This window comes from Dreissena polymorpha, chromosome 16 (assembly GCF_020536995.1).
Source record: "Dreissena polymorpha isolate Duluth1 chromosome 16, UMN_Dpol_1.0, whole genome shotgun sequence".
Lineage (NCBI taxonomy): Eukaryota > Metazoa > Mollusca > Bivalvia > Myida > Dreissenidae > Dreissena > Dreissena polymorpha.
The window spans coordinates 39178119-39197269 of NC_068370.1; the positions used below are offsets into that span (position 1 = coordinate 39178119).

General features: G+C 35.7%; 1 protein-coding gene across 1 annotated transcript in view; it reads right to left on the reverse strand.

Annotated features, from left to right (window-relative positions):
• Positions 1–438: 438 nt before the first annotated feature.
• The window catches only part of LOC127861781 (rab effector MyRIP-like), a 46382-nt gene continuing 27669 nt past the window's right edge, over positions 439–19151 (reverse strand). The window contains exon 5 of the mRNA XM_052400462.1: positions 439–557. Within this exon, the coding sequence (XP_052256422.1) occupies positions 439–557 (119 nt within the window). The remainder of the gene's footprint in view (positions 558–19151) is intronic.

The window sequence follows — 19151 nt, forward strand, 5'->3', positions numbered from 1 at the left end:
CATGAACACTTCATGCATTAAGTTTCAAGAATATTTCATGAACACTTAATGCCATTAGTGTTCATGAACAGTCCATGAACTAAAACTCAAGAACATTTCACAGACATGGCTCATTTCCTGTTCACTGACTATTTGTAAAATATTCATGAACTTGGTTCGTGAACAGTTCATCAATATTTCATGAATTATTCATGAACTGCAAAACAACATTTCGCTGAAGGGTAATAGTTTAAAATAAATTGTATCCTCTTTCTATGACAATGCAATGCCACACGTTAAGAATATGAGCCGCGTTCTGGGGAAACAGGGTTTAATGTGTGTGCATAAAGTGTTATGCCAGAGATAGTCAGTGCAGTCTGCACAGACTAATCAAGGACGACACATTCCACGTTAATGGAAATTATATTATTAAGGGAGAGTTTCATTATGCACATGCATTTAAAGACAAGTTTTCCCAGCAGTCTTATATAGCAAACGCCCTTTCCCCAACACAACCTTGTGCAAGTTCCACATGAGCTCTGGATCTTCCTCTGGAAATGCTTCCTCTCCATCGCTATCTGTAGGACAGATTAATGTTAGTTCCCTTCAGTTTTTGGACATTTTAACATTTGAATTTTTAGTTCTTGGTGTCTCTGGGGGTGAACTTAAGAAAGCTCCCCGAGTTGGGATCAACCCGTTGCCTCCTGGAACCAGTTGTTGAAACTTGGGTAAATTTTAACCCTGGGATAAATGTCGGATGAATTTAACCAGGGGTTAATTTTTTGGTTAAGTGTTGTTGCATCATGTTGGTTAAATTTTGTCTGGGTAAATTTAACCCTGGTCTAAAGGTTGGTTAAAATTTATCCATGTAAACAAAAAAATAGCCAAATTTTATTTGTATCGTAATCCACGTAAGAATCGCCAAAATTCTTTGAATGTTGTGTTATATGATGATGAAATGCGGAATCGATATCGGTTCAAATGAAAATGTTAAAAGAATTTGTAATTTAAATGGCGAAAAATATCGAAACTACTACAAAGCATTTCATGCTTATATACCATGCTTGCTTTAACGTTTACAAATGGCAAGTTCGAAATAATTCGCTTTCTTTACACTCATGATCGCGTTAAAGGTTAATTATACACGTTTTCATTCGCAATTATTTACAGAATCACGAAAAATGCCAAATACAATACATAAAATACTTACTTGTTTCAATGATCTATAAATATTTTAATGGATTGGATATAACTGATTTAAAATTTACGATTTTATAATGTTATTAAATCTTTTTCCAGAATATGCTGTCCTATTTATAGCTTGACAACATGTCGGCCATATTGCTTTTACAATGGATTATGGGATATGTGTGAAAGTTAACCAGTGGATAAATTTACCCAACATGGATAGTTATCCAGCCTGGGTAAATATTTCCAGCAACGCATTTATCCAGCCTGGTTAGTTACCCAGCTTGGATAACTTTAACCCGCGGTTAGCGCTAACCAAGGGGTTAAAATAACCTAGTGTACGAACAACTGGGTCCTGGTCACTAGGCCGAAACCATATCCGTTACAACTTGGTGATCTAGTTAACCCTTTTCCACTTAGATACGTATTTTGATGTGTTTGTAGTTTCTTAGAAATTTATATTTAATCGAAGACCTTTCTTACTAGATTCAAGTTTTAAAGGCCTCATTTCAAACTTCCCTTAGATACTGATGAGTGTTACTCGCAGGCTGTTCTGGTTTATGCTGTTTGCACATAGTAATTTTTTCTTTGCCTCGGAGTGGGAAAGTGTTCAAAGCCCACTTGACAAAGATTTACTCAATGCATTGGTAGAATGTCAAGATACACATTCTGACCAAGTTTCATTCAGATTGAGACATAAATATGGCATTATCAAGGTATGCTTTTTAAACAAATGACCAACTGACCTAGTTAATTGACACACTTGACCTAGATTCCAATTTGGCGTTGATATTGTCAAGATGACCATTTTTTTCACCAAGATTCAGAAATGTATCTCTAGAGTGGGTGAATGTTTTGTCCAAGATTTGACATGGTGACCTAGCAAAGGGACACAAGTGACCAGTATTTAATCTACACCTAGATATTGACAAGACAAATATTCTATCCATGTTTCCATCAAGATTGGATGAACAACGTGGCTTGAGTGTGGTAACGAGCGGACAGTGAAACATGTATGATACAAGACGCACAATGCATTACACAATGCTGGAAAAAAAAAATTATGATTCCTGATGGGAACCTATAACATGTTTTTTGTGAGCATCACAATATTGTAAAGGTATTGAATATGTATATAGTTGTCTTCTTCCATCTGTATTTTTGCTTTGCTCCTTCACCCATAATAAGATAATTTATTTGAACAAGAGTACCGCATAACGGGGGTGCCAACACTCAGCTGAAAAAATGAAAGCTTGTCAGAATTTTTTATTTTTTTAGAGGTCACAGCAACCTTGACCTCTGACCTATTATCCCAAAGACCCAAAAATGGGTGTGGTGTGTAGAACTCATCAGGTGCATCTACATATGAAGTTCCAAAGATGTTGGTGGAAGCACTATGATTTTAGAGCAAATGTCAAGGTTTTACCAAGACGAGGACGGCGGACACTGGAATGCCGACGACGAGCTGGCTATGACAATACCTCAGGTTTTCTCATAAAAAGCCAAGCAATTAATAACCATTTTTCAAAACAGTCTGAATTGGAAAGTTACAGTACTTAAAACATACATATCATAAGGTTAGTGTTAGAGCTCATAGCCCCTGCGAAATGTTTTAGAACTGTTCTATAAAATTTCTAGAATTATTGTACTGAAACAAATGACTAGAAGTGTTCTGGAATCATCTTTAAAATGTTCTAGAATTATTTTAGAACAGTTGTTGAACGTTAAATGAGAATAATTTCTAGAACAATTGTTCTAAAACAGTTCTGAAGGTTTTTTTCTAGAACAATTCTTGAACCATTGTTTCAGAACTATTCCAGAATTGTTCTTGTATAAATTTCCAGAACTGTTTTAGAACAATTGTTTTAAAAAAAATATCATTTAACGTTCAGCAACTGTTCCTTAAAGGGATCTTTTCACGCTTTGGTAAATTGACAAAATTGAAAAAAGTTGTTTCAGATTCGCAAATTTTCGTTTTGGTTATGATATTTGTGAGGAAACAGTAATACTGAACATTTACCATGGTCTAATATAGCCATTATATGCATCTTTTGACGATTTTAAAACCTAAAAATTATAAAGCGTTGCAACGCGAAACGATTGAATAATTTGGAGAGTTCTGTTTTTGTCGTTAAATTTTGTGAAACTACGAAGATTGCTTATATAAGGTATAAAATACGACAAGTATGTGTACTTGGCGGAATAGCTCAGTAGGCTAAAGCGTTTTTACTTCAGGACTCTGGCAGGACTCCAGGGGTCACTGGTTCGAAACCTGCTCCGGGCAATGTTCTTTTCCTTTTTTTAATTTTATTCTTGATTTTTTACTGGAGCTTTTACGATCCAATGTTTACATTTATCAATATAAAGCATTTAATGAATAAGTTAAAAAATGCCAAAATCTGTGAAAAGGCCCCTTTAATAATCTTAGAACATTTTACATTATGATTATAGAACTGTTCAAGGACATTTTCAGAACTGTTCTAGAACGTTTGTTCCAGACTTATTTGAAGCAAGCCTTCCGAACTGTTCTAAAACATAGTTCCAAGTGAACTGTTCATCAGAATTAACCTAATTACCTTACATTATTAAATAAAGTTTATATAAGAAAATATATAAACTGTATTAAACTACAACAATATACTTCAAAAAGTTACAGAATAAGAAAATAAGTATAGTATTGTTGACATCAATATTATGTATTATAAACAATAAGTATAATTAATATATGAAAGACCATTTTAAAGGGAGGAAATTGCTCTAACATACAGGGAGGTAATATGTAGAATAATTGTAGACCTTGGTTCTAGGCCTGTTCTATATGTGTTCTTATTCCCCATTAGAACTTTTGTAGAACTTACAAATTTGAATTTGAAGTCAAATGATAATTGTCTGAAATAGTTTATTTTAAATATGTAGAACAATTGTAGAAAAAATGTAGGCCTTGTTTCTAGACCTGTCCTTTGTGTTCTTATTCCCCATTAGAACTTTTGTAGAACTAGTTCTAAATGTGTTCTAAAACTACATTTTAGAACATTTTTAGAAATTTCTTGAACTTATTTTGTCCTTGAAATGTTCTAAAAATGTTCTTGAATATTATTCAGAACAGTTTAAGCCATGTTCCACAAATGTTCTTAATTTATTCTAGAAAACTGTTTTGGAACAATTCCAGAACATATGTTCTAGAAGGCAAATATGGAACATTCTAGAACTGTTCTTGATGTTCTAGAACAGTTTCCAAACCGTTCCAATTTTAGAACAAATTTTGGGCAGGGGAGATTATATCAATGAGCCAGTCATTCCAAAATGAGCTCGTGCCCGCAATGGAGAATTATTATCCTGTCAGCCATAATGGCACGCGGGTTCAGGGTTGATCCAAACCAGACTATACGTGAATGTGCAGGCTGTTCTGGAGATACGCTGGCAACACATAGAATAAGACTTATATATTGCATGCCGCCGCTCAAAAACCATAGGAGGTTATTGTAATAGTGCATACCAAGGAGAGCCATCTCTCACGAGATTGAAGCTGAGATCGAAGCCCGAGGGTTGATATTCTTCTGTTAGGAGTCAATATTTACTACATGTTTACCCGAAAATTAGCTTGGGCAGGATAGTTACTGCGTTATAGCGTCACAACATATTAGCATATACAGGTTGTACCGGTATGGAAATTTAAAGTGGCCTTTTCACAGATGTTGACATGTATTGAAGTTTGTTATTTAATGGTATATAATTGATAAACGTAAACATTGGATCTAAAAAAGCAACAGTAAAAATACAAGAGGGCCATGATGGCCCTGTATCGCTCCACTGCTGAAAAAAGGCTGAAACAATATTCTCTGCATTACAAATACTTAAATATAGGCCCTATTTAAGCACAGGTACACTTTTGGTGACCCCCTGGGCTTGGTCAGAATTTAACCCCAGGGGAATACTTTGAGGCAAACTTTGTAGAGGGACTACTATATCTCACTACATGTACATACAAATATGGTAGCCCTAGGTCCCAGATTTAAGGACAAGAATATTTTTAAAGTTTTCACAAATAAGCAAGATTATAAGTGTAATTAATCTTCAATTTTATGACCTGCGGGTCAGGCTCAAATTTGACCCAAAGGGCATAATTTGAACAAACTTGGTAGAGGACTATAAGATGTTACTGCATACCAAATTTGGTAGCCATAGTCTGAATGGTTTTCGACAAGAAGATGTTAAAGATTTCACAAATAGGCACTTTATAAGTTTTTATTCAATTTTGTGACCCCCCCAGGGCAGGGTCAAAGTTGACCCCAGAGGCATTATTTGAACAAATTTGGTAGAGGTTTATTAGATGTCACTACATACCAAATTTGGTAGCCCTAGGTCCAATGGTAATGGACACAAAGAATTTTAAAGTTTTCACAAATAGGCCCCATATAAAGCGTATGTTCAGTTTTGTGACCCCCCCCCCCCCCTGGGCGAGTCAAATTTGAACCAAGGGGCATAATTTGAACAAACTTGGTAGAGAACTATTAGATGTCACTACATACCAAATTTGGTAGCCCTATGCCATATGGTTAAGCACAATAATTTTTTACAGTTTTCACAAAATAGGCACTATATAAGCATATAATCGATTTTGTGGCCCCCAGGGCAGGGTCAAATTTGACTCCTGGGGCATAATTTGAACAAACTAAGTGGAGGACTATACAATGTCACTACATACCAAATTGTATAGCCCTAAGCCTAATGGTTATGGACAAGAATTTTTTTCAAGTTTTCACAAAATAGGCATTATATAAGCGTATGTTCAATTTTGTGACCCCCAGGGCAGGGTCAAAATGACCCCAGGGGCATAATTTGAAGAAATTTGGTAGAGGACTTTAAGATGTCACTACATACCAAATTTGGTAGCCCTAGACCAATGGTTATGGACAAGTAGATTTTAAAGTTTTCACAAAATAAGCCCTTTTAAAGCATATATTCAATTTTGTGACCCCCGGGGCAGTTTCAAATTTGACCCCTGGGGCATAATTTGAAACAAACTAAGAAGAGAACTAATACATGTCTCTACATACCAAATGTGGTAGCCCTATGCCATACAGTTATGGACAAAAAGGATTTTGAAAGTTTTCACAAAATAGGCCTTATATAAGCATATGTTCAATTTTGTGACCCCCGGGGCAGGGTCAAACTTGACCCCAGGGGCATAATTTGAAACAAGATGTGTTTGTGAAACACAATGTCCCCCTATATGACATTTGACCTTGAAGGATGGCCTTAACCTTGACCCTTCACCACTCAAAATGTGCAGCTCCTTGAGATACACATGCATTTCAAATATAAAATTGCTAGCTTCAATACTGCAGAAGTGACATTACATGAGCAATTTTGACCCATATATTTGACCTTGAAGGATGACCTTGACCTTGACCTTTCACCACTCAAAATGTGCAGCTCCATGAGATACACATGCATGCCAAATATCAAGTTGCTATCTTCAATATTGCAAAAGTATTCATAAAATAAGCGATTTGGGCCACATATATTTGACCTCTGACCTTGAAGGATGACCTTGACCTTGACCTTTCACCACTCAAAATGTGCAGATCCATGAGATACACATGCATGCCAAATATCAAGTTGCTATCTTCAATATTGCAAAAGTATTCATAAAATAAGCGATTTGGGCCACATATATTTGACCTCTGACCTTGAAGGATGACCTTGAACCTTGACCTTTTACCACTCAAAATGTGCAGCTCCATGAGATACACATGCATGCCAAATATGAAGTTGCTATCTTCAATATTGCAAAAGAATTCATAAAATGAGCGAATTTTGCCACATATATTTGACCTCTGACCTTGAAGGATGACCTTGACCTTGACCTTTCACCTCTCAAATTGTGCAGCTTCATGAGATACACATGCATGCCAAATATGAAGTTGCTATCTTCAATATTGCAAAAGAATTCATAAAATGAGCGATTTTTGCCACATATATTTGACCTCTGACCTTGAAGGATGACCTTGACCTTGACCTTTCACCTCTCAAAATGTGCAGCTTCATGAGATACACATGCATGCCAAATATGAAGTTGCTATCTTCAATATAGCAAAAGTTATTGCAAAATGTTAAAGTTGGCGCAAACCAACCAAAAGACCAACCAACCAACCAACAGACCAACCAACCAACAGACAGGGCAAAAACAATATGTCCCCCACTACTATAGTGGGGGACATAAAAACTTGGTAGAGGACTTTAAGATGTCACTACATACCAAATTTGGTAGCCCTAGCCCAATGGTTATGGACAAAAAGATTTGTAAAGTTTTCACAAAATAGACCCTATATAAGCATATGTTCAATTTTGTGACCCCCAGGCAGGGTCAAATTTGACCCCAGGGGCATAATTGGAAGAAATTTGGTAGAGGACTATTAGATGTCTTTATATACCAAATTTATTAGCCCTAGGCCCAATTGTTATAGACGAGAAGATTTTGAAAGTTTTCACAAAATAGGCCTTATATAAGCATATGTTCAATTTGTGACCCCTGGGGGCAGGGTCAAATCTGATCCCAGGGGCATAATTGATGAAATTTGGTAGAGGAATATTAGATGTCTCTACATAACAAATTTGATAGCCCTAGGCCCAATGGTTATGGACGAGAAGATTTTGAAAGTTTTCACAAAATAGGCCTTATATAAGCATATGTTCAATTTTGTGACCCCCGGGGCAGGGTCAAATTTGACCCCAGGGGCATAATTTGAAGAAATTTGGTAGAGGACTTTAAGATGTCACTACATACCAAATTTGGTAGCCCTAGGCCCAATGGTTATGGACAAAAAGATTTGTAAAGTTTTCACAAAATAGACCCTATATAAGCATATGTTCAATTTTGTGACCCCCAGGCAGGGTCAAATTTGACCCCAGGGGCATAATTGGAAGAAATTTGGTAGAGGACTATTAGATGTCTTAACATACCAAATTTATTAGCCCTAGGCCCAATGGTTATAGACGAGAAGATTTTGAAAGTTTTCACAAAATAGGCCTTATATAAGCATATGTTCAATTTTGTGACCCCCGGGGCAGGGTCAAATCTGATCCCAAGGGCATAATTTGAAGAAAGTTGGTAGAGGAATATTAGATGTCTCTACATAACAAATTTGATAGCCCTAGGCCCAATGGTTATGGACGAGAAGATTTTGAAAGTTTTCACAAAATAGGCCTTATATAAGCATATGTTCAATTTTGTGACCCCCGGGGCAGGGTCAAATTTGACCCCAGGGACATAATTTTGAGAAATTTGGTCGAGGACTATTAGATGCCTCTACATACCTAATTTGATAGCCCTAGGCCCAATGGTTATGGATGAGAAAATTTTGAAAGTTTTCACACAGTAGGCCTTATATAAGCATATATTCAATTTTGTGACCCCCGGGGCAGGGTCAAATTTGACCCCAGGGGCATAATTTGAAGAAATTTGGTAGAGGACTATTAGATGTCTCTACATACCAAATTTGATAGACCTAGGCACAATGGTTATAGACGAGAAGATTTTGAAAGTTTTCACAAAATAGGCCTTATTTAAGCATATGTTCAATTTTGTGACCCCTGGGGCAGGGTCAAATTTGACCCCAGGGGCATAATTTGAAGAAATTCGGAAGAGGACTATTAGATGTCTCTACATACCAAATGTGATAGCCCTAGGCCCAATGGTTATGGACAAGAATATTTTGAAAGTTTTAACAAAATAGGTAGTATATAAGCATTTGTTCAATTGTGTGACCCCCGGGGCTGGGTCAAATTTGACCCCAGGGGCATAATTTGAAGAAATTTGGTAGAGGACTATAAGATGTGTCTACATACCAAATTTGATAGACCTAGGCCCAATGGTTATGGACGAGAAGATTTTGAAAGTATTCACAAAATAGGCCTTATGTAAGCATATATTCAATTTTGTGACCCCCGGGGCAGGGTCAAATTTGACCCCAGAGACATAATTTGAAGAAATTTGGTAGAGGACTATTAGATTTCTCTACATACCAAATTTGATAGCCGTAGGCCCAATGGTTATGGACGAGAAGATTTTGAAAGTTTTCACAAAATAGGCCGTATATAAGCAAATTTTCAATTTTGTGACCCCCGGGGCGGGGTCAAATTTGACCCCAGGGGCATAACTTGAACAAATTTGAAAGAGGTTCACCCAAGGAAACTTCCTGAGAAATTTCATCAGAATTGGACCAGTACTTTAGGAGAAGAAGATGTTTAAAGAAAAAGTTAACGCACGCACGGACGCACGCACGGACGCACGCACAGACGCACGCACGGACACAGGACCATGACATAAGCCCCGCTGGCCTCTGGCCAGTGGAGCTAAAAAACAGAATTAAATTAAAAACAGAAAGGAAAGGTACCCTCAACTGGGCTCGAACCACTAACCCCTGGAGTAAGTCTATCCCTTAGACCATTCGGCCATCCGTGCTCATACAATGAGTGATATATTTGATACTTTATATAAGTAATCCTCATAGCATCACAGAATATTTAACGACAACAACAGAACTCTCCAAATTATTCAATTGTTTCGCGTTGCAAGGCTTTATAATTTTCAGGTTTTTAAATCGTCAAAGGATGCATATAATGGATATTTTAGAGCGTGGTAAATGTCCAGTATTACTGTTTCCTCACAAATATAATAACTAAAACGAAAATTTGCTAATCTGAAAGAACAAATTTTAATTTTGTCAATTTACCAAAACATGAAAAGGCCTCTTTAACATGTTATCATGGTGAAGTATACGTGAGGGTTTGATAAAAAACATTATACGTGTATTTATTTTCCTTAATTTCTAAATTAAAACTGAAAGTTATAACCATAACAAGGGCTGTTTGGTAAAACATGCATGCCCCCCTATATGGGCTATAAGTTTGTAGTAGCAGCCATTGTGTGAATACGTTTTTTGTCACTGAATACGTTTTTTGTCAATGTGGGTGGTGGTGGTGGTGGTGGTGGTGGTGGTGGTGGTGGTGGTGGTGGTGGTGGTGGTGTGGTGGTGGTGGTGGTGGTAGCAGAAGAAATAGTAGTAGTAGTAGTTAGTAGTAGTAGTAGTAGTAGTAGTAGTAGTAGTAGTAGTAGTAGTAGTAGTAGTAGTAGTAGTAGTAGTAGAAGTAGTAGAGTTAGTAGTAGTAGAAGTAGTCGTAGTAGTAGTAGTAGTAGTAGTAGTAGTAGTAGTAGTAGTAGTAGTAGTAGTAGTAGTAGTAGTAGTAGTAGTAGTAGTATTAGAAGTAGTAGTCATAGAGTAGTAGTAGTTGTAGGTGGTGGTGGTGGTGGTAGCAAAAGAAATAGTCGTAGTTAGTAGTAGTAGTAGTAGTAGTAGTAGTAGTAGTAGTAGTAGTAGTAGTAGTAGTAGTAGTAGTAGTAGTAGAAGTAGTGTAGTAGTAGTAGTAGTAGTAAAGTAGTAGTAGTAGTAGTAGTAGTAGTAGTAGTAGCTAGTAGTAGTAGTAGTAGTAGAAGTAGTAGTAGTAGTAGTAGAGCAGTAGTAGACGTAGTAGTAGTAGTAGTAGTAGTAGTAGTAGTAGTAGTAGTAGTAGTAGTAGTAGTAGTAGTAGTAGTAGTAGTAGTAGAGTAGTAGTAGTAGTAGTAGTAGTAGTAGTAGTAGTAGCAGTAGAAGTAGTAGTAGTAGTAGTAGTAGTAGTAGTAGTAGTAGTAGTAGTAGTAGTAGTAGTAGTAGTAGTAGTAGTAGTAGTAATAGTAGTAGAAGAAGTAGTAGTAGTAGCAGTAGCAGCAGCAGCAGCAGCAGTAGTAGCAGTAGTAGTAGTAGTAGTAGTAGTAGTAGTAGTAGTAGTAGTAGTAGTAGTATGCATTACAAAAATGCAGTTAGCCTTACATTTGGTAAAATTTAAATATATTACAAGGGAGGCAAATCTGTAACAATAAATTTAAACTTATTGCATTTGTTTCCCCTGTAGTGTATTACCTCCCCTGTCCTGCTTATATTTATATTAATCAACAAAATTAAACATTATCACAATATTTAATATACAAAATATACAAAAAATCTCATATTCTGATAATATTTTTACTGATCCACTGTATTTTACTAAAAGGATGAAGTTTCATTGGACTGATAATTATAGATTTAGGATTACAGACCAGTTGCTTCAGTAATATTGTTCAGAGTGTGCCCTGTTGGCCGCGTATGCATTCTAAAATTATCATTCAAAAAAACCATTTTACTATTTCGTGTCACCGTGACCTTGACCTTTGACCTAGTGACCTCAAAATCAATAGGGGTCATCTGCTAGTCATGATCAATGTACCTATGAAGTTTCATGATCCTAGGCACAAGCGTTCTTGAGTTATCGTCTGACAACCACCTTGTGGACGGACCGACCGACAGACAGACCGACCGACCGACAGACCGACAGACCGACATGAGCAAAGCAATATACCCCCTCTTCTTCGAAGGGGGGCATAATTAGCTGACAGTAAAGTTTTGAATAGCAAGTTTTGACATAATGTCTTATAAAATTGTTGTTTCTTACAATAAAATGTTCAACCAGTCTCCGTTTTGATAAATTGATGTCCATCAAAACCAATTTTTTAAGAAATATTTTTCTTACAAATTTTCATGAGGAAAAAGGAGACGCAAAAATAAAAAAGTCAACATACTTATTCTGTTAAATGTTTTCCACATCTGGCTGCATCAGTAATGTATTGAATCCAGAAAACACTCAAAAACACTAATTGTTCACCACAAGTCACATTCTTATTTTTATTACTTTCATAAACATTAAAACCTTTCTCTGTTCATAGCGCTTAAGTAAATTGAGATCTTTATGAGGTGAAAACTTTCTCACGAAAACATTTTTAATCGTGCAGAATTAATCTGATTAAAAGGCGACACAATTTTATCCACCTGTATTTTAGGTACAATGGATGAAAAACAATAAGCTTAATCATTTTGATGTTTAAGGTTGTTATTGAAAATGTATTTAAATGTATTTAAATGCCATACTGACAGATCACAGTGGAAAATCACACTTGTGTAATAACTTAAATGCTATTCATGAGTACGCAAATTTAATTGTGATTAACTTACAAAATTAAGACACCGACCTTGACAGTACCACCTACAAACTTTCTTTCTGACTGTACAGAAAGTGTATTTTATCCCATTGCTGGCTTACAGTAATTCAAATTCATACTGTATTGTTTACTAACGTTCGCACAGATCAATGTTTTAATTGCTTAGAGCCAAAAATTATACAAGGAGACCATATTCTTTTTTGACTTTATACTGATATTCATGCACAAATGGTCGGTTAAATCAACTGATTAGAAAACAAGATAGGAAACCTTTGAGTCCGCACAGGCTAATCTGGGACGACACTTTATGCACATGCATTAAGCCCCATTTTTCCAGACTGTTCCAATATTTCTTATACTAAGTTCAAAATATCACATGACCGTCAATCATATATATAAATATAGAAAAATACAGCAATTTAACTTCCATTTGTATTTTGAAGAAAATTATGTTACTCTATTCACTTAACTATATGGACAATCCATTTAAACTTCCAACTCAATAAAAGTTAGGTTCTAATCTCTCCTTCAATGGGCACTTTCATTTACAACACAGATCATTTCCATCACTTTTAATACTTTTAAAACTTTTACGTTTAATGACACATCCTTCTTTTGAACATTATTTGAATCACGCGGAGTCAAACGTATTCATTTGGCTAAATTTTATAGACCTAAACGATTTGATCAATATTTAAATATTTCCTGGTGTATGCACACAAAAAACATCCTTGATACAACCAGCAGTTAAATCCTTGTGCAAACATAATAAAGGGCTTTCAAATTCAATTTGGGTAGTCAATCGCTTCTGAAACATCAATCAAGATTAAGCCCACCCTTGCTGGTAGAAAGTTTAAAGATGCTCTCCCTCACATATTTCTAAGATCACAGTATTTCCTACTTTGTAGCAAGTTTAACCCTTTCAATGCTGGAACTGAATTTTGAAGGCCTTTGCAAACAATTTAGATCCAGATAAGACGCCACAGAACGTGGCATCTCATCAGGATCCAAACTGTTTGCTATTCTGATAGTATTTTTTGGAAAAAAAATCGAAGAAAATGCTAATTTTATAAATTCAGCAGACAACATTTTAGCAGACGACAAATTTCCCAGCATGCAAAGGGTTAAATAGACTCTCACTCACATATCTCTGTGATCACAACCATTCCTAGCCCGTAGGAAGTTTAACCCTTTGCACGCTGGGAAATTTGTCGTCTGCTAAAATGTTGTCTGCTGAATTTCTAAAATTAGCATTGTCTTTGTTTTTTTCGAATAATACTATCAGAATAGCAAACAGTTTGGATCCTGATGTCAGACGCCACGTTCTGTGGCATCTCAACTGGATCCAAACTGTTTGCAAAGGCATTCAAAATTCGGTTCCAGCACTGAAAGGGTAAAATAAGCTCTCTCATGCATATTTCTGTGATAACAACCAACCCATGTGAAGGACCAAAAATTTACAGGACATGAGGTCCGATACTTATAAATTTCACATTTTTTAACAATGCTAAATAATATAATTTATAATAACAACTTAATTTATACTTTTTCTATAAGAACAAAACTTTCCATTAAAAGTGAAAAAAGTTTTGATGATTTTTGTGATCGTTGAAACAGCCGCTGGTGGTGCTGCTTTTCGCATCAATTTTTGACATGGAACAGTCGACAGTCCAGAGGTTCCCAGCTTTCGATTTGATCATCACAAGTGTTTAAACAAGTAAAATTTAATTCAACAAATATAAAAAAATTGTTGTGCGGCTTAAGTCACGAAACAAGGTGCAATATTTGACTGGTTCCAAGAATAGCACTTTGAGTTTGTTACGTCACAATCAAAGACAGCAAGTTTGACTGGTTTGTAAAATCCTTTTTCTGTCGTTAAACAATCTATCGAAGTTAAGAACAAACATGAACCTGTCCGTATTTTGTTTTCATAATCCTAGTTTCATTTTCAGCCAAAGGAAATTTTTACATATTGTTTTGTGTTTTTTTTTAAACACGAGGACCGACAGTTTCAGGAACAATACCAGACCTCAGTAAATGTAATCAGAAATGTCCCAGGTCCGACTTCTTTCGCATTTGTTGATCACAACATTTCCTAGAATCTGGAAAGTTTAAATTTGCACTCTCATACATATTTCTGTGTCTACAACATTTTCTAGGCTATAGAAGTGTTGATAGGCTTTCCCTCACATATTGTTATGGTCATAACATTATACAGTATAAGCCTGCATAAAATTTTTAAAGATACTGTTTCTTTCATATTTCTGTAATCAGAACATTTCCTATCCCATAGAAAATTGAAATAGGCTCTCCATCACATCGCCCCCATTGGTACAAAAAATACCATGTGCCATCTAATTTCAAAGTCACATGGTACCTTTTTGCACCAAATGGGCAACATATTCCTGTGATCACAACCTTTCCTAGCCAGTATGAAGTTTAAAGATACTCTCTCACACATATTGATCTGTGATCAAAGCTCTGCGAGCTGCACAGGCTAATCTGGGAAGACACTTTTAAGGCATGCTTAACCTTTTTCCCCATAAAAAGCATAGTGAAAATGTCTTTTGCAAACAGCATAAAACCAAAACAGTTACTCGCAATCTGTTCAGGTTTCATGCTGTTTGATGCTCATCAGTATCTAAGGTTTGGAAATGAAGCCTTAAAAACTTGAATCTAGTAATAAAGGTCTTTAATTAAATGTAACTTTCTAAGGGACTACACATGCGTGAAAATACGTATCTAAGTGGTAAAGGGTAAATTAAAACCCCAGAGCCAAACTCAAATACCTGAAGCAAGTAACTTTTACATGATGGGGAAGTTGTCTAAGCGTTTGACTTCAACTCCAGGGGTCAGTGGTTTGAGCCCAGTTGAGGGTAACTGAGACTTTTTTCTTTCTTTAATTTTATTCTTGTTTTTTACTGGAACTTTTTAGATCCAATGTTTACATTTATCAATATAAAGCATTTTATGACAAACATCAATACATGCCAAAATCTGTGAAAAGGTCCCTTTAAAACCCCAGAGCAAGACATATGATTAGCAAGCAACTTTAACAAGATGCATTTTTGACCAGACAATGGGTCTACAGGTCTGTATCAAATTACTTTGCCCTGAGCAAAGACTTTTCAACATAACAACTGATAATTATGCCATTTATCAATGGCTAAAGATACCTATTTAAGGTTATCACAAATTCTACTGTTGAAGAAGTCAAGGGAATAGTTTAAGCAATTTTAAAAAACAGATAGTGAAAATTTCACATGCACGATTTCCTATCCTTACATAAAATATGCATTCAAGTTTGAGTGTTGTACGATGAAAAGTAAAGGAGTACTGACTGACCATCAGTACAGATGTCCTTGTTGTATCCACTTTTATCACCACTACTTTGTTGAATCATCCAATTATGATTTTTTCATTGTTGTCTTTAAATCAATTATTAACGTAATAACATTAAGTTCTTAGGAACAATTTAAACATCTTGCTTTGACAATAGGATATGGGTAAGCCATGTGTAAAGCGTTAATTGTTTCAACAAAAAATAGCAAGTGCTTGTATAATAACCACGCTGCATAGAATACATTTCTTTTGTATACGTTTCATTTTAAGCTATTTGGTGAGACCATTGTCTATTACAGGTATACATAGTTATTTACCCAATAACGCATATGTAATGGTCCATTGCCCTATTAGGCAGTCACCTGCCAGGTTTCATGACCTTAATCCAGTTGTAAAAACGCAATGATGAAAGGGTAAGTAAAAAAGCGCAATATAGGGCAAAATTCTGGTTAAATAGCAATGTGAATAAACTGTCAGAATATTAAGTGTCATTTGTAATGGATCAAAACCTGTATGTCCGAAATATTTATAGTTACGTGAAATAAGTATTTTTGCTAAAAAACAAGGTTGTCCAAAAAATGTGAGTGTCTGAAAACTTTGAGTAAAAACAGCACTTGTTCTTCATTTAGTTTATGCAAATTGAACTAAATCATATCATAAGGACCAAGTGGTTGACAAGTGGAGGAGAACTGTGTAGGATGCAAATTTGTGTCTATGGAAAGACAGACGGATGGACAGACAGACAGACAGACAATGATAAATCTATATGCTCTCCCATCTCATAAAGTGTGGACAGTGTGTTTCCATCAATTTTCTCACTTAGTTACACATTATAACATAGATAACTGATGTAATTGCCTGAAAGCCATTACAAGAATCATAGTACCACACAGTTATCTGATCTTGCTCTGATACATGTGTATGTGAAATATGATAAACCCTTGCATGTTATGAAAAAGTCCTGATTTAAATCATGTCTTTAATCTTAAAAGAGCCACTTTCCCATGGTCGTACATGTACCTCGCTCATTCATTCTTCATATTCAATCCCAAATCTCTCCAGAGAATTCCTAACTACATAGCAACGAAGAAGTGCATTGACAACGTTAATACCCACATTTGTTTACATATTCAGACCAGTTATGACAGTGGTTGACATCTTACAGTAATGTGACATTTACCACAGAAGCTATCATGCCAACATACAGCACTTAACAGGCAGTTAACCCTTTGCATGCTGGGAAATTTGTCATCTGCTAAAATGTTGTCTGCTGAATTTCTAAAATTAGCATTTTCTTCAAATTTTTTTAAAGAACACTATCAGAATAGCAAACAGTTTGGATCCTGATCAGACACCACGTTTTGTGGCGTCTGATCAGGGTCCAAACTGTTTGCAAAGGCCTTTTAAATTCGGTTCCAGCCCTGAAATAGTTAAAGAGACATATTACAGGCATAAAAGTAGAAGGTATTTCAATAGCTGTCTCATCAAAGGGGAGTAAATCTGCAATAAACTTAGACTTTTTAAGAGCAGGGTATAGGTTATTCATAGGCAATTTATTCTCTGTACATTTGCTCATCCCACAGGCAAAAGACAGCGATATGCCTTTCAAACTTACACCTTCCAACAACTTATAAAGATCCTCAAGTTCCACATAGATCTGTGAATGAATTCATGTCCACTGAATCACACAACATTGCCAGATTTTTAAATCATGCAAAAAATGTTGATATATATATATAAAACCTACACGTACTCACCCTGTAGATTTATATGTGAATTTTCAAAACATATGGTCTTTAACGCCACTCTGGAAGTAGCATTTATTAATGCATCATCAAATAGAGTAGGCGCCCATGATTTAACAGCCGTTCTGTAGGACCATCTGATATTAAACATGAAAGGCTGCTATGCACCAAACTTTCACAGCTTACAGGTTCATATATGCCTGATTATATAACTTAAAAAATATATGCAAGTTGATCAAATATTGAAAGAAAAGATTGTTTTCAATCATAATAAATTCAATCAGCTCAAAAGACACTTTGATTAGAAAGTTAATTCTACATGAATAGGCGTAGATGAATGAGGCAAGTATATGAAAGAATAATTTGCTTTTGTGAGATTCAAAATAAAATTGTTAGAACCCATGACCTAATATGTGCTTGATGGTTGTAAAACTATGCAGCAGTATGCATTATGTTGATTCAAAACTGCGGCGTTGCGTCAATCACATATAACTTATTAATAAGTCGTATAATTATTTATTGGTGTAACCCAGCCAAAAAAAAATCCCCAATCATAATGGGGATTGAACCCAGGCTTTCCTGGTTCCATATCAGGTGGACACTCTATCGGGTCGCTATAAAAGCTAGCTTATATAGCAACACAGTGTAAATTGTCCTTTAACCCAACCCTGCTACACACTCCCTCTCCATTTGCAAATTCTTCAACAAATTTCCTACTGTCCCACGTTAGGCGCCCAATTTAACCCAGTCTAAAAAATCCCAGCCCACAGTGAGGATTAAACCAGGGACCTCCCGGTTCCAAATCAGGCGGACACTCTACTGTGTCGCTATAAAAGATAGCTTATATAGCAAGACAGTAAAAGTACTCCTTATACCAAACCCTGCTACATTGGTAGTACGTCATTATTTACCAAAGCACAACCCAAGTCGCTCATATAATGTTTTGATACCAGTGAGCATTAGATAATATTTTATGGTTCTCTAGTCAATAACTGTTTTTTTTCCTAACATCAAATATACGAATTATCTTTTATTAAAGTTATACAACTAATGTTAGTACAAAACAAGTAAACACATCCCAAACATTGTTATTGAAAATGATGTCTTTCACATGATGTCAATTTGAGATGTCTTTATTACCTGTAAAATTTTAAATGGTATTTTAATAAAATTTCCAACTAAACAGCCTGTCTATTAAATTTCGAACACATTTATACAAAAGTCTTTGATTGGCAAGTATATCCCTGTTGACACCATTGCTAATCTTACAACTACAAAACATTCCAGCGCAATCAAGCAGCAAACTAATAATTGAGAATGCATTCCTTATTTTACTGAGAAGAAATGAATATGAAATTATGAATTAAGGTATAATAGGGAATTTCATTTTGTACTTTATGATTTTAGTTTGTCAGTTTTATGATCAGTTTGTCTTCGAAACAAATCATGCTTGGTTGTGTTTTAGTCGAACAAGTGTCATCAAGCTTAGCTGTTCAAAGTACTGCTAGTATCTGAGTTAGCCATAGGATGGCCAATCTAAAAACTATTTCTCTACCGATCCACAAACAAGTCATTGCGGCAAGTCAATGGGGCTCAAACTAATTGATCCTCATCCTGGGAAAACAGGGCTTAATGCATGTGCTTAAAGTGTCTTCCCAGATTCACCAGGGACAACATTTTTCACCTTAACTTGATGTTCAATTACAACAGACTTCTTTTAAGCAAACAAATCCATAAAGTCGAAACAGTCTTCCCTGATTAGCATGTGTGGACTTCACTAATGTTGGACTAAACTTTCCCTGATTAGCATGTGTGGACTTCAC